The sequence below is a fragment of the Peromyscus leucopus genome, chromosome 5 (genome assembly GCF_004664715.2).
Source record: "Peromyscus leucopus breed LL Stock chromosome 5, UCI_PerLeu_2.1, whole genome shotgun sequence".
NCBI lineage: Eukaryota > Metazoa > Chordata > Mammalia > Rodentia > Cricetidae > Peromyscus > Peromyscus leucopus.
This window is the reverse complement of record NC_051067.1, coordinates 6,451,653-6,464,727: the sequence shown is the minus strand read 5'-3', so window position 1 is coordinate 6,464,727 and position 13,075 is coordinate 6,451,653. Positions and strand designations below refer to the sequence as shown.

General features: G+C 48.1%; 1 protein-coding gene across 1 annotated transcript in view; it reads right to left on the bottom strand.

The window, feature by feature from the left end:
- Spock1 (SPARC (osteonectin), cwcv and kazal like domains proteoglycan 1) overlaps positions 1-13,075 on the bottom strand; it is a 494,915-nt gene that overhangs the window by 85,060 nt on the left and 396,780 nt on the right. Inside the window, exon 7 of the mRNA XM_028863297.2 lies at positions 253-367. Coding sequence (XP_028719130.1) covers positions 253-367 — 115 coding nt within the window. The remainder of the gene's footprint in view (positions 1-252; positions 368-13,075) is intronic.

The window sequence follows — 13,075 nt, the reverse complement described above, 5'->3', positions numbered from 1 at the left end:
TCCCCTCCCATGCTAGAGTTAAACCACCATTTAAAAGAAGCCGGCGTACACCTTGGTCTAGCAGATTTGTGTTAAGAGTCTCTCTGCTCTTCTTTCTCTCTTTAATGGCAGAAGCAGGAGATCTTACTTGCCAAGTCAGCTCATGTTCCCTCCATGGGCCTGAACAGCTCTGTCTCAAGCCTGGCTCCTGGCAACCAAGACACACTTGCCCACGCAAGCCTGCCCTGACCCCCTGAACCCTTGTCCACTCACCACTCTTTTCTGCCTTGGGTTTCGGTGTCTCGGGCTCAGGCAGACACGGACAGGGCCCATCGCAGAGGGAGCTGAGGCTCTTGCCTGTAGAACAAGCATGGAATTCCAACTTGCACTGCAAGAGAGAGAGAGGACAGACTGTCAGAACACAGCAGCACAGCCTTGGCTCGGTTTCCGGAAGCTCGGCTATCCTGGCTTTTAGAGAACAAAGGTGGAGAAGGGAGAGGCCGACCCCGTCTGGCTTTCTGAACACTAACTTGGGATTGGCCTTTCATTTTGTTTTTTTGGTTTTTTTTCAAAATGTACCAGATAACTTCCAAAACACAGCGGAAGCATTGGAAAGCTAATTTTAATTAACAGTGGGCTCAACTGTCATCATTTATAAAATGCGATGATTATCTGAAATTTAATGCATGTGGAGTTCTATATGACCCATGAAGCCCTCCCACTTGGGCTCTAAAGGCTTCCCAACAAACCCTCCCACACAGAGGAGGTGCTTGAGAACATTCTTAGTAACCAGCTCTCCCATTACTGTGACAGATGCTGGTCATAAACAAAGATTGGTTCGGCTCGTGGCTTCAATCCATCATGGTGGGAGCTATGATGGAAATACTGGCATCATGGTGGACAGGAAGGAGAGCAGGAAAGAGGGGAGCCCGGGATAGGACACAAGACACAGGGTGTAAGGACATTTTTCAAGCGGCTCACTTTGTCCAAATAGCTTCCATCTCTTAAGGTTTCTAGACACTCTGAAACAGCATCATCAATTGGAGACCAAACATTCAACACCTAAGTCTATAAGGGATGTTCCATATTCAAACCATAGCAAAGCACAGCCACCTCCTTTCCAAGTCTGGATGGTGCATCTGGGGTGCTCTGCCCCTTCCTCTCAGAGCAATGTGCAAGCCTGTACTTCCCCTGTCTGGAACTGAGGTCTATACTGGTCTTCTGTGGGCTGGAGCCCTCCTATAACTAGCTTGGGATACAGTGGAAATGCCTACCTAATTCTAGGATTCAATGTTAGAAGTCCATAAGCTGTCATCTTTTATCAGCAACAATGATAGCTTTGGGGTTCCTTTCTTTATCTCTTTACATTTAAATCTCAACAGACTCAAAATATAAGTGGGAGAGAGGGAAGGTATTTACAGGTGTCCTAGACCACAGTGGATACCACATTCTTCTTATTTGTATATTATAAAAAAAGAAATCGAGGTTCTTCAAGCTTAAACAACTCATAAAAGACCTCAGCACTCAGCCGAACACATGCCTGGCTTCAGCACCGAGCCCCAAAGGGTCCTGAGACAGTTTCTGTCACGTGGCTGGGGTTCAGAGCCGAGCCCCAAAGGGTCCTGAGACAGTTTCTGTCACGTGGCTGGGGTTCAGAGCACTGACACTGTACCTGCTGTGTGGTTGGTTCCGCACCTTTGCCTTTGGCCCAAGTGTGCTATCTGAGTTTCCTCCCTTTCTACCTGTCAGTTTCTCAGGATCAAGGCCTGCATGTAATCAGTCCCCTGCAAAGGCCCAGGGCCTGGGAACCTGGCGGAGGTTCAAAGAAAGGAGAGATAGATGGAACTTAAGAACCCACTCAGCATGCATCTCTTATCAGGTGCCATGGGGAATCAAAGAAAAGGAAGAGCGGATACAGTCTTTGCCCTTAGAAAACACAAATCATCCTGTGAGAAGCCACCAGCATTTGCAAGGCGACTCGCTGGAGTACAGGTGGACATGGGCTCACTGCGAGAGGATGAGATGATCAGTCCACAGACTAACTACAAACCCAGGCAGTGTTTTATGACCGGCTCTAAAGGTTCTGAAATCACTGGGTATAACTCCAGCTGTCACCCACCCAACAGGCAAAGGCAGAGCAAGCGTACAGAGAGCAAGCTCCATCTCAATGCAGTGTTCCCTTCTATCCATGATTCTGAAACACCGAGCATGTGACCAGTGTGGTCACAGGACAGGGGTGCTTTGTGAAATGAAGCCAGGCCTAGGCATCACTTGCCCTGACTTTGGAGTAAATGAGAGCAGATTCATCCAAAGCCGTGTGGACAGGACTATATAGTGAGGCTGACTTCATGAGTATATACAGCCAGAGCAGAAGGACCTCTGGGTATGGGTGTGCCTGCAGGCCAAAGGATGGACTGAAGGAAAGCTGAAGGCTGCCAGTGTAAGTATTCTCTTCAAACAGCACTGTGCTCTAGTTTGATTTCTGTGGCTGTGATAAACACTGACAACAGGTAACCTGGGAAGGAAAGGGTTACTGGGTTTCAGGTTCCAATCCACAGTGCAGAGAAGCCAAGGCAGGAACTGAAGCAGAGACCATGGAGGAGTGCTGCTTATTGTCTTGCTCCCCATGGCTTGCTCAGTTCTCTTTCTTACACAACCCAGGACCACCTGCCCGGGGTGGTACCACTCAAAGTAGACTGGACACTCCTACATCATCATCAACAACAACAAATTAATTTAAAAAAATGCTGTACAAACTTGCCCCCAGGTCAATCTGATGGAAGCAATTCCTCACTGAGAGTCTCTCTTCCCAGGTGACCCTAGCTTTGTCAACTTGACAAAAACTAAGCCACATACACAGCATGTGAGCAGCTGGAGCGGAGACCACTGTGGCCAAAGGCTAGTCTCCCTCCATCTCTTCCTCTTCCTCCCTCTCTTCCTCTTCTTCCATCTTCCTCCATCTCTTCCTCTTCCTCCATCTCTTCCTCTTCCTCCTCCTCTTCCTCCCTCTCTTCCTCTTCCTCCATCTTTCTCCTCCTCTTCTTCCTCCATCTCTTCCTCTTCCTCCTCCTCTTCCTCCATCTCTTCCTCTTCCTCCTCCTCTTCTTCCTCTATCTCTTCCTCTTCCTCCTCCTCTTCCTCCATCTCTTCCTCTTCCTCCAGTTCCTCTTCTTCCTCTGGCTTGGTTCTCTATAATGACCCTCAGTTTCACATTGGTGGTTTACAAACTAACTTTTAAAGAGACTCTAAATCTTATCTGGGCAAAAATATTCTTTTATGTGTAAATTTATTTTATAAAGTTTAAATTTTGCCTGAATTCATCATAAGGCCTTTTCATACTAGTTTGTAATTTCCTGCTTATGTCTGTTGTAGACTCAAATATTTTCCCTCACCAAACTCTACCCTCCTTGAGTGGGGAATCTACATGTTGCTCATGCCCGTGGCTCTTTGTCGAATGACCCACACCTACCTTCCCTGCCCCATGGTCTCAGCCCTGCCCCGTGACTGACAGGCAGGTGGATCAGAAGCAACAGTGAAGGAGCAGGTTCCAGCAGACACTTCTAGAACCACCGGTTTCATTGCCTCATCTGCACTTCTCAAGCTCTGCAAAGGCCACGTGCCACAGAGAGCTGCTTCTTCTGCCGGGGACTCAGAAGGAAGAAGAACAGGACGGAAGCGCACCCAGAGCTATTGAACATCACTATGTGTGGGGAAACAGACTGGCTCCCTTCCAGACCACAGAGCAGGGCAAGGGGCAAGGAAAGCCCCACTTCCTGTCTTATCTCTGACATAATGTGCCCCACAGTGAGCCTGGCACATAGTAGGCATTCAAGAAATAGAACAATAAGAAAAGGAATAATAATGTGCATTCTGTAAATCCCAAGCCCCTATTCGGTCCCTGAGTGTCCCAGGAGTTAGCATGCTGGCACTCCATCTCAGCTGTTTATCCCACCCTACATTCTACTCATGTCCACTATGAGGCCTTCTGTCTGTCCTAAAGCCCCACATTCAGCACATGTCTCTCAGCTCAGTCTCATGCTTGCCCCAGGCTACTGGCAGAGTCAGCCTAGCCCACTTGCTTCCCAGCAGCCAGACACCTGTGTCTCGTGTAGCCCTGCCTGACCAGGACCACCAGGTATGACCTCTTGCAACCAAGCCTGCTTGGCAGGATAGCAGGATCCCTCTCCTGTTCCCCTGGCCACTGTCTGCAGAGACAGTCGACCTCTCTATAGTCGAGACAGGAGCCCAAGAAGGCAGCATTCACCTGTACCAGTCAAACTCAAGGTTCAAGGGTACTTATCTTCTAGGACAATATGTGACATGCAAGTGGAGCTCAAAAGGCTATAACTCCAGGGCTGCAGAGGTGGCTCAGCAGGTAAGAGCACTGGCTGCTCTTCTAGAGGACCTGGGTTCGATTCCCAGCACTCTCAGAGTAGTTTACAACCTCTGTAACTCTAGTTCCTTGGAATTAGGTGCCTTCTTTTGGCTTCCTTGGGCACAAGGTAGTCTCATGGTACATATACATACATGTAGGGAAAACAATTCATGTAGGCAAAATACTTACACACATAAAAATAAATTTAAGAAATGGTAAATGACTGTAATCCCATCATTTTATTTGAATTTTTAAATTTCTGTTTGAATTTAGAAATTCAAAACAGGCTAGACAGACAGACAGACAGAGATAGTAAAAACTCATCATAGGTGTGTGACAAGTGCCATCAAGCTATGGTTACCTCCCTAGGGGATGGGACAGGGCAAGGCAGGGCAGGGCACACAGAACCATCACAAAAATGGGTGATGTTTGCTTCATATTTTAATTCAGCTTTATTTTTTAACTTTTTTAACTCCTGGACTTAACAACTTGTATAAATGATTCAGATATTAGGCATCATACATTTTATAATGAAATGGGAACAAAATGTACAGGGTTCTCTGGAGGTGGTAACCAAGCCAGAACCACACTGCTTCACTGAAAAGCTGCTCATCTGTGGGGAGCCACTGGTACCACATGGTGGAGGCTGTGCCCAGAAGCTCTGAATTGGAGTCCTGAACCACAATTGTGGGGAGCCCCCATACCATGTGGTGGAGGCTGTCCCTGGAAGCTCTGAATTGGAGTGCTGAACTGTACCTGGGCAGAGGTGTTCCCAAGGCCCAAGGCTCTTGAGACTAGGGCGTCTCATAAATGTTCCCTTCTGGAGCTTTTCTCTAATCTATCTCCCAGTAAGTAAGTAAGCCTCCCAGGTGCAATGCCATCCTTCTCCTGCATCAGGCTGTTGCCAAGTCAGAGGCAATAGTGAGGCTAAAAAGCATCCCTCCATGCCACCTTACCAGGGGGCCTGGTGACTCTGAGAGAGAAGAACTTCCTGCTGAAGGAGCTCTACAATGCCAGCGGGGCCTCCACACTGGGCAGGTGTTCATTTCCCTCTGCCAAGAGTTCGGTTACAGCCCCCAGGTGGAGCTGGCTGACTGCACAGAGCTGGCTGGACAGTGTAAACACACGTACTGGTTTAGGAATAATCACAAGGCAGGTATGCTGTGCCCTCAGTTCAGGCCTGCTAGGAAAATGGGAGCCAAGGGGAAAGGAGTTGCTGCAAGCCTTTCCACTGCCTCCTACTAGAAACAGGTGCATAGCCCGAGATGCTGGGCTTCCTCCAGTTGAGCAGATGCAGCCTTGACTTATCCAGCTCCCAACTTAGTTGTAATAACAAGACATACTTTTCTGCTTGGGAGAGAAGCAGTAGAGAATGGAGCACAAGAGAATGAAGGAGTTTGCAGGAGAGATGTGGGAAAGGGAGACAGGGAGTCCTAAGCATCCTCCCAGCATCATGGGGTACCAGCAGCTTCCTTTTGACTTTAGGACAAAATGACAGGGGCTGAGAACCTTTTGTATAGTATATGCAAAGCAGGAGCTAAAAACTATGGATGCGGATTGCTGTGCCATGAGGAACTAACTGGTCAAGGAGCCTCTACACCCACCATACAGGGAGGGAGGATCTGGGCAGGCAGAATATGGTGAGTCACCTTCAACTTTCACAACATGGCAGTTAAAACCAACCCAAATGAAAATGTGACCTTCTTGGGGGCTAGTAAGGGTACAGCATAACTTGCCTGTCACTTTAGAAAAAGCAATTGGTTTTGAGTGTAAAACAGAGGAAACGGGTGTAAGCAAATCCTCTGGACTAAAGAGCCTCTTGGCTCCTTACAGCTCACAAGAGACAAAGCTGGAGGCACACCTGGAGTCCTCCATGAGAGGGATGGAAGACACCCACTGGGATAAACACCAAGTGGGTGCTTCCTATGGGAGAACCCTTCCTTTAGCCTCGCCCACTCCAGAAGAGGATATGAGAGAAGACCCTCCGCAGCTGTCTGCAGGGAACTCCCAGTTACTCTGGAAGCCAACACCTCCCACTAGGGTCCAACTCCAACCCACATGCAAGCTGTGTCCAGAGGAGTCCCAGACCTGGCCTTTTTAAAGAGTGGGGGCCTCACAGAAGCAGGCTGTGGCAGGCCTGAGCCAGTGTTACTGGTGTCCTCATAAGGGAGGAGCACATGGGCACAGAAGTACCCAGGGAGGGATGAAGTAATGGGACGGACACAGGAGAAGGATATCTCTAAGCCTCCTCAGACCCCCAGAGGCGCCACAGACCAGAAAAACAGCCCCTCTGCTCCAGAAGGAGGCAGCCCCTGTTAGTTGTTGGCTCTCAAGCACCCCGCCTCCAGGGCTACGCAAGGGAACTCGGTCATTTACACGGCTCAGTTTCCAGTTCTTTGCTGTGACAGCCAAGTTCATTGATACACTTTGCATCTAGTGTTTTAAGAAGACACAGATTCCAGGACAAGGAGATGCTCTAGTTTGGGATTAAAAATATAAATCTTGTGCCAAGATGGCACAGGTCTATTGGAAAGAAACAAAACAAAATCACGGAAGAGCAGTTTTAGGGTGTAAGGGAAGTGGATCTGAAGAAGTCAGCCATGTTGTATCGCTTGAGACTCACGCCCAGTGGTGGTAGCGGGCGGACATATGAACATTTCATGTCTTATGTTGATTTTATAATAAAGTGGTTATATGAATAATTAGCTCTAACTCTATACAGGAAATGAATTGAAAAACTAGGAAATCAGGTAAGGTCATTTAAGCATGGACTAGCCTCTGTATTCACACAAATAAATATAAATACAACTCCCTGGAGCTTCTAGGCCCTGGACCTGCTGGAACATAAGTGCCCTCCCAACCACCTAAGGAACAGAGAAAGGAAACACTGTATGACTGTGTCAAGGTGCTCAAAACACTGACCTACTTAAAAATAAGCGTGCTAGCAGATTTCCCAGCCAATCCTTGCTTCCATTTTGCATAACACGTCGGCATGAGTGAACGTTTCCTGCAAATGGCCAGTAAATCTTTCTCTCCTATGATTTGTAAAGCAAAGCTAATAACTTCTCTCTGGTTCATTGCTCACGCAGGTCTCCACACTCTTCACTGGGCCTTGCATGCTTGGGGTATTATTTTTAACATTTTATTTAAATTGCTTTCTCCACTGTATTTCATCAACCTATCATCTATTTTTAAACCAGACTGTTGACGGTTCACAGTTGACAATTTTGTTCACAGTTGATGAATTCTGATTTGTTTTCATTCGCCCAAAATCATGTCACAGCAGAGGGAGGGAAATAATCCCCAGGCTGTGCTGGCTTTAATACCTGGGCGCGAAGTGAGCGGCTGCTGCCTGCTACAGTCAGATGGTCCCCTCAGCTCTCCTCTCTAGCTGTGCCAGCCCCACTTCTCAAGTGGAGTCAATCCCTCTACCTCAAGGCCTACACACTTTCCTTTGTCTGGAGCTCTCTCCCCAACTCACTTTATTTCCCCATTCACTTTTTTCTCTGCTCAGTTCTGATCATCCACTCAATATTCTCTGCCTCCCCCTCCCCTGCCATATAAACACCATTAGTGGCTTTTTTTTTCTGCAAGAAGAGGGAGGTATAAGTGCATACATGTTTGGAATGGTTCTGCATGGATCCAAAGGTCCCTCCCTTGTTTTTCTACCTTACTCCTTCCAGAGAGCCCCCAGCCATTCAAGCCCTAGGCACTGACAGGAGGCTAGCCATCTTTCCATCAGCCAGGGGCAGTCTCAATCTAACTGATAGTTGACCTGTTTGTGACCAGGTATGGGTCTTATAGGTATACTTCTGCCCACCTGTCTCTCATATAAGATTTAAGAGTTTCAAAAGGAGGCAGAACTTCAAACTTGAAACTAAACTGTTAAGAAAGAGCCCTTCTTCACAAAACACTGCCTGTCAAGTTTAAAGGGAAGATATAATTAGAAAGTTACCATTTTTGCAATGCAAAAAGTTTGGGAAAAAATAAGTGGGAGTAAGACATACACAAGGTAGTTGGTCTCCGGGTGTACCCCAAGGAGTGTTTAGTTGCAACAGAGAAGAGAGCGTACATTTCCAATAAAATATGTAGCTGTCACCTCTTAACAGAGGGACCAAGATGCCAAGTCAGCACCACAATGGAACAGCCCGGCATGCACCTGCTCATGTGCCAAAAGAAAAAATCCAGTGGCTCTATAAAATGCAGCCCAGTGGGGCTGGCAAGACAGCCTAGTGGTTAAGAACACTTGCTGCTCTTGGCAAAGGTCCCAAGTTTAGTTCCCAGTACCCACATTGCAGTTCCCAACCATCTGTAATTCCAATTCCAGGGGATCTGACTGACATGTTCTTCTGATCTCTGCCTGCACCAGGTACACAAATGGTACATACTTACATATGTGTAGGCAAAATATGCTCATACACATAAAATAAATAAATCTAAAACTATTTAAATATTGCAGCCACACTTGCTAAACTTGAACCAAGTAGAAACAAGCATGATAGCGTTTCCTTAGTGCTTAGGTAATAATAATAATTAGTCAAAGCTATAAAAAACTTCTTTTTGGGGGAAAGCATCATGATTTTAATGTGAATCACATTATTAGGTGATGTTTTGAAATTATTTTCCCGTAAGTGCAATAGTAAATGCTTCTAAGGCAATTACACAGAAGAACATCCCTTTCTTTAACAAGGGTTACCTACCAGAATGTCTGTAATCTGCTTCCAAATGCTTCAAGGGTACAGATACAGGTGTATGTATAATACATAAAGGCAAGGATGTTATCAGTTTCCATATCTTGGTAATAGTGGACAGAGTTTTCCTCATCTGTCTTAGGCTCTTCATTTACTCATCAATTATAAAATCAATAGCTTAGGAAGGAATTTTAACTTGCTTTGCCTAGTAGTTCCTAGAGACTCTTCCCAGAATCCATGCCTGCCTGCCTGCCCCAAGCACAGGCGACTGTAGCCAGCAATCGCTTTCCTTACTCTTGTTCCCCAGTAGGGGGCGGGCTCTTTATGGGCAGTGACAGGATCCTGCTGGCTGAGGCTTCAAGGACCTGACTAACCCTGAGGAAAGAACCAGCCTTCAATAAGTTGTTAAAGAGGCAACGATTGAGGCTTTCCCTAGACATAAAATCTTTAATGGATGGAAGCAAGCAGGACTCAGTCAAAGGCTAAATGCATGTGCATGGTCTTGCATATTTTAGACCTTGCAGGGGTACTCTTTCCCATAACAAACAAATCAGTAAACTGAGGCTAGAAGACAGATGACTATATGTGGTTGCTCTCTTCAGAAACGCCCTCACTTCTCCCTCTTGGGAATCCTGTCAATGAGTTGGCAAACCCTTTCAATACGAGACGGGGAAATTTCAGTCAATTCATATACACAGTGTTTGCTTTCAGACCAGAAACTTAAGTTATTATAAAATATAGGTAACAAAACCAGCGCAGCCTCACATGTGAAAAGCCAAAGGTAGATACTAGACTCCACAAGAAGGAGGCCTGAGAAAAAAGGCCGCTTTGCCGACCCACCTGGGGAGGGCAGAGTCACTGTAACAGGTTGTAGCTCTGGTTGACTCCCACAGTGTCTGTGTGGAACCCCCTCTGTGTGATATCCTTGGGGGGGAGAGAGCTGCTCCCCCAGACATCTTCCCGGCCCAGCATGCTCTCCAGTGCCCCAGTCAGCCTCAGTTCTGGCCTCTGTGTTTGGCTTCCCCGTTTGTGGGGCTTCCTTTTGATGCTCACTGACAGTTCCTTCTTTACTGTCTGCTCTGCCTGGAAACCTCTGAGGACTGCAGATAATTCATAGTTCTAAATTTATACGGCATGTCTCCTCCATCTAGAATTTTGGGGACAGAACAGATGAGGAAGGGCTTGAAGTTCCCAGGCCTGCTTCCTCTTGGTACCAAGAATAGCACATAGGCGTAGCAAGGGCTTGATGAAAAGGCCCGGTGAAGGAGCAGGAAGATGAGCCCACGTGCAGAGCTGGCTGGGCATGCATGCCTGCTTCAACCATCAGTTCAGACCAGGATGGGACCCCACAGCAGGGGCAAGTGCACAGACTGGTCAAGGTCAGGTTTTCTCCCAGCCCTAATAGACTGGGGCTCTGAGAAGAAACTTAACTGCCACAGAAATAGAGAAGGATGGAGGCCCAGGGGTAGCCAGTGTGAGACCAGAGCCAGAGCTGCTTCAACATTCCCCACCTTCTCCATTTCCTTCCTCCAGGCCCCTGCCTCTGCGCCCAGGGTGAATCCCTCCACTCCCACGCCATCCTGACATACCAGATTATCTGTCGGCTCCTAGGGGGGAAACAGGCATCTCCTTTGGGAGCCTGGCATACAGCGGGTGCTTAGTACGTTTATGTGCAGGATATGTATCACATGACCCATGTGTTACTATGGTCATGGTATAGAATAAGAAGCCCTGGCACAATGGTGCATGGTATTCTATGACTGCTATGATGGTCAGAGCTTCGGCAAAGTCTCTCAGAGCATCTAGGAAGGCTCGGTGAGGAGGAGGCAGAGAAAGAGGAGACCATGGAGAAATGGCATCACAGTGATGAAGGGGAGGGGGGCTCAAGGTGCCCGCTAAAGGCGAAGATGCGGAGCCACAAGGAGGGAACAGCTGGCAGCTGTCCTTGTGCTTGCCTGCACGCCACATGAAGTCCCTGCTTCTCACCGGTGACACAGACATGGACCATGGTTGCGTATGAGGAATAGGAACAAAGCTGGTCTGCCAGAGGCCCAGATCAGATGAGGAGAGTGCCCACCCTTGTGTTTCAGGAGCTGCTGACACTGGAACCCAGTCTTGTTCTGAGACAGAAGGTCCCACAGCTATTCTAGGGCAACAGATAACCTTTAATATTCCCAGGGAGCTCTCCGGGAAGAGCATTTTCAGGAATCTGCAATCTAGAGAAGCCCAGGCAGGGCCTCAGAACACAGCTAGGTTCATAGGACAAGGTCTGTAAAGTTGACAGGGGCCTGGCAGCATGTTCCTAAGAAAGCTGTGCTTGTGGATAAACCCTGGTGATTGACATATGCCTGTGCCTGGAGAAAGCGGGCTTGCTGGAAGTTCATTAGTTAGTCATCGTCCCAGAAACAGCAGAAGGTTAAGACTAACACTTCGATGTCACAAATGAGAGGAACAAAGGCAAGAAAGGGGACACAAATAGGACAGAGAAGGAGGGAAGGAACAGGAAGAGAAGTCACATTGGAGCCTCCCGGGGAAGGCCAGGAAGAAAAGAGACAAGAAACACAAGACAGACAATGCTACATAAGGGAAGCAGGGAACACCCTAAAGCTGTAGGAGGCAGAGAAGAAATCAGAACATCAGCCACCCGTCTCTCACCTCTGGGGGTGTAAGGGCTTGGCAGCTCCAGGAGAAAAGGAAGACAATGTTCTGGGGTACCCACGATGCTTAAAATAAACTCTCTGAACCTAGAAATGCCCTGGGGATTCCAACCCTTCCCTGCCCGCCCGCCCTAATTTTCTGGTTGTGGGGGAAGCTCTGTGACCCTCTTCTCCCAGCTGGCTGTGCCCTTGTGGGTTGCCAGTGGGTTGCAGGGCAGGGTCCTCCACAGTCTAAGGGAGGTGGAGGGCAAGCTGAGGTGCATCTGCGAAGCTAGGACGGGGAGCGAGGGGGTGAGATCTGCCAGGACTCTGTTTGCACCTCTTACAGGGAGCTTAGAAGGGAATCTGACACCTCAAGCTGCAGGGAGCCACCAGAGGTGAGAATCTGAGTGATTTGCATAACCCTTCTGAGCCTCCTTCCTTATCACTAAATAAACATCACCCTGCTGCCTGTCTGCAGCTGCAAGAAGGCAGAATGGACAGCTAGCAGCCGTCTAGAGCCTGGCGGCGGTCCTGGCATGAGCAGACAATAGAACTTATTTCCTTCCCGGGTCTTCCATCAGCCCCGCCCTCATTCTTTCTCTCCTTCAGCAGCTTCACACCTGAGTGGTCTTTGTTTAAATGAGTATTTGCTCACACCATTCCCTGCTCCCCATCCTCTTCAGGTGTACAACATTTTAGCCTAATAGAAAAGGCTTTTGTGATGCCCACGTCCCACATCTCTCCATCTGTCCCCATTCAGGCTTCTCACAGTCCACCTAAGACCTCTCAGCCATGTCCCCCCTCCCTCTGATGCTCTGCTGTATAATCTCCAGGAAGTCTATGTGTGGGAGGGAGCCCCACGCTCCAGAACCTGTGTCCACCTCTGAGTTTTCTGTGCTCTGCATTTTGATGCTACTTTCTTACCCGTATCCTTACAAATTTAGTGAAGCCACCTTTCAATTCACACATGGCGCTGAACAAAAATGTGATGGGTAAATTTTTGCACAGGTAGATGGACAGATGGATGCTCCTATCCTACATCTAACTGCCAGCTAAGCAATCCCACACAGATTTGCTGCTGTCCTCACCAGGTAAACTGCCTGAATTAAATTATTCTTCGCCTCTTGACTCCAGGTTTGGGTACACCTTGGCCCAGATGAAAAACCAGTTCAAGGCTGGGACACTCCCTCCACCACCTTGCCTACCTGAAGCAGGTCCCAAACTGTAGGCTCTTCCCTACAAGTCCCAGTCAAATCCAAGCCGGTCACTGTCAGGTCCAGAACTCAGACAGATGGCTAAGTGAAGTGCCTATTAGCATACAAAGAGCGCACCCAAAGCGCGTGCTGGCCACCAGGCTCACCCAGGACCGGTGGCTCCTCTCAGCTCTTCTC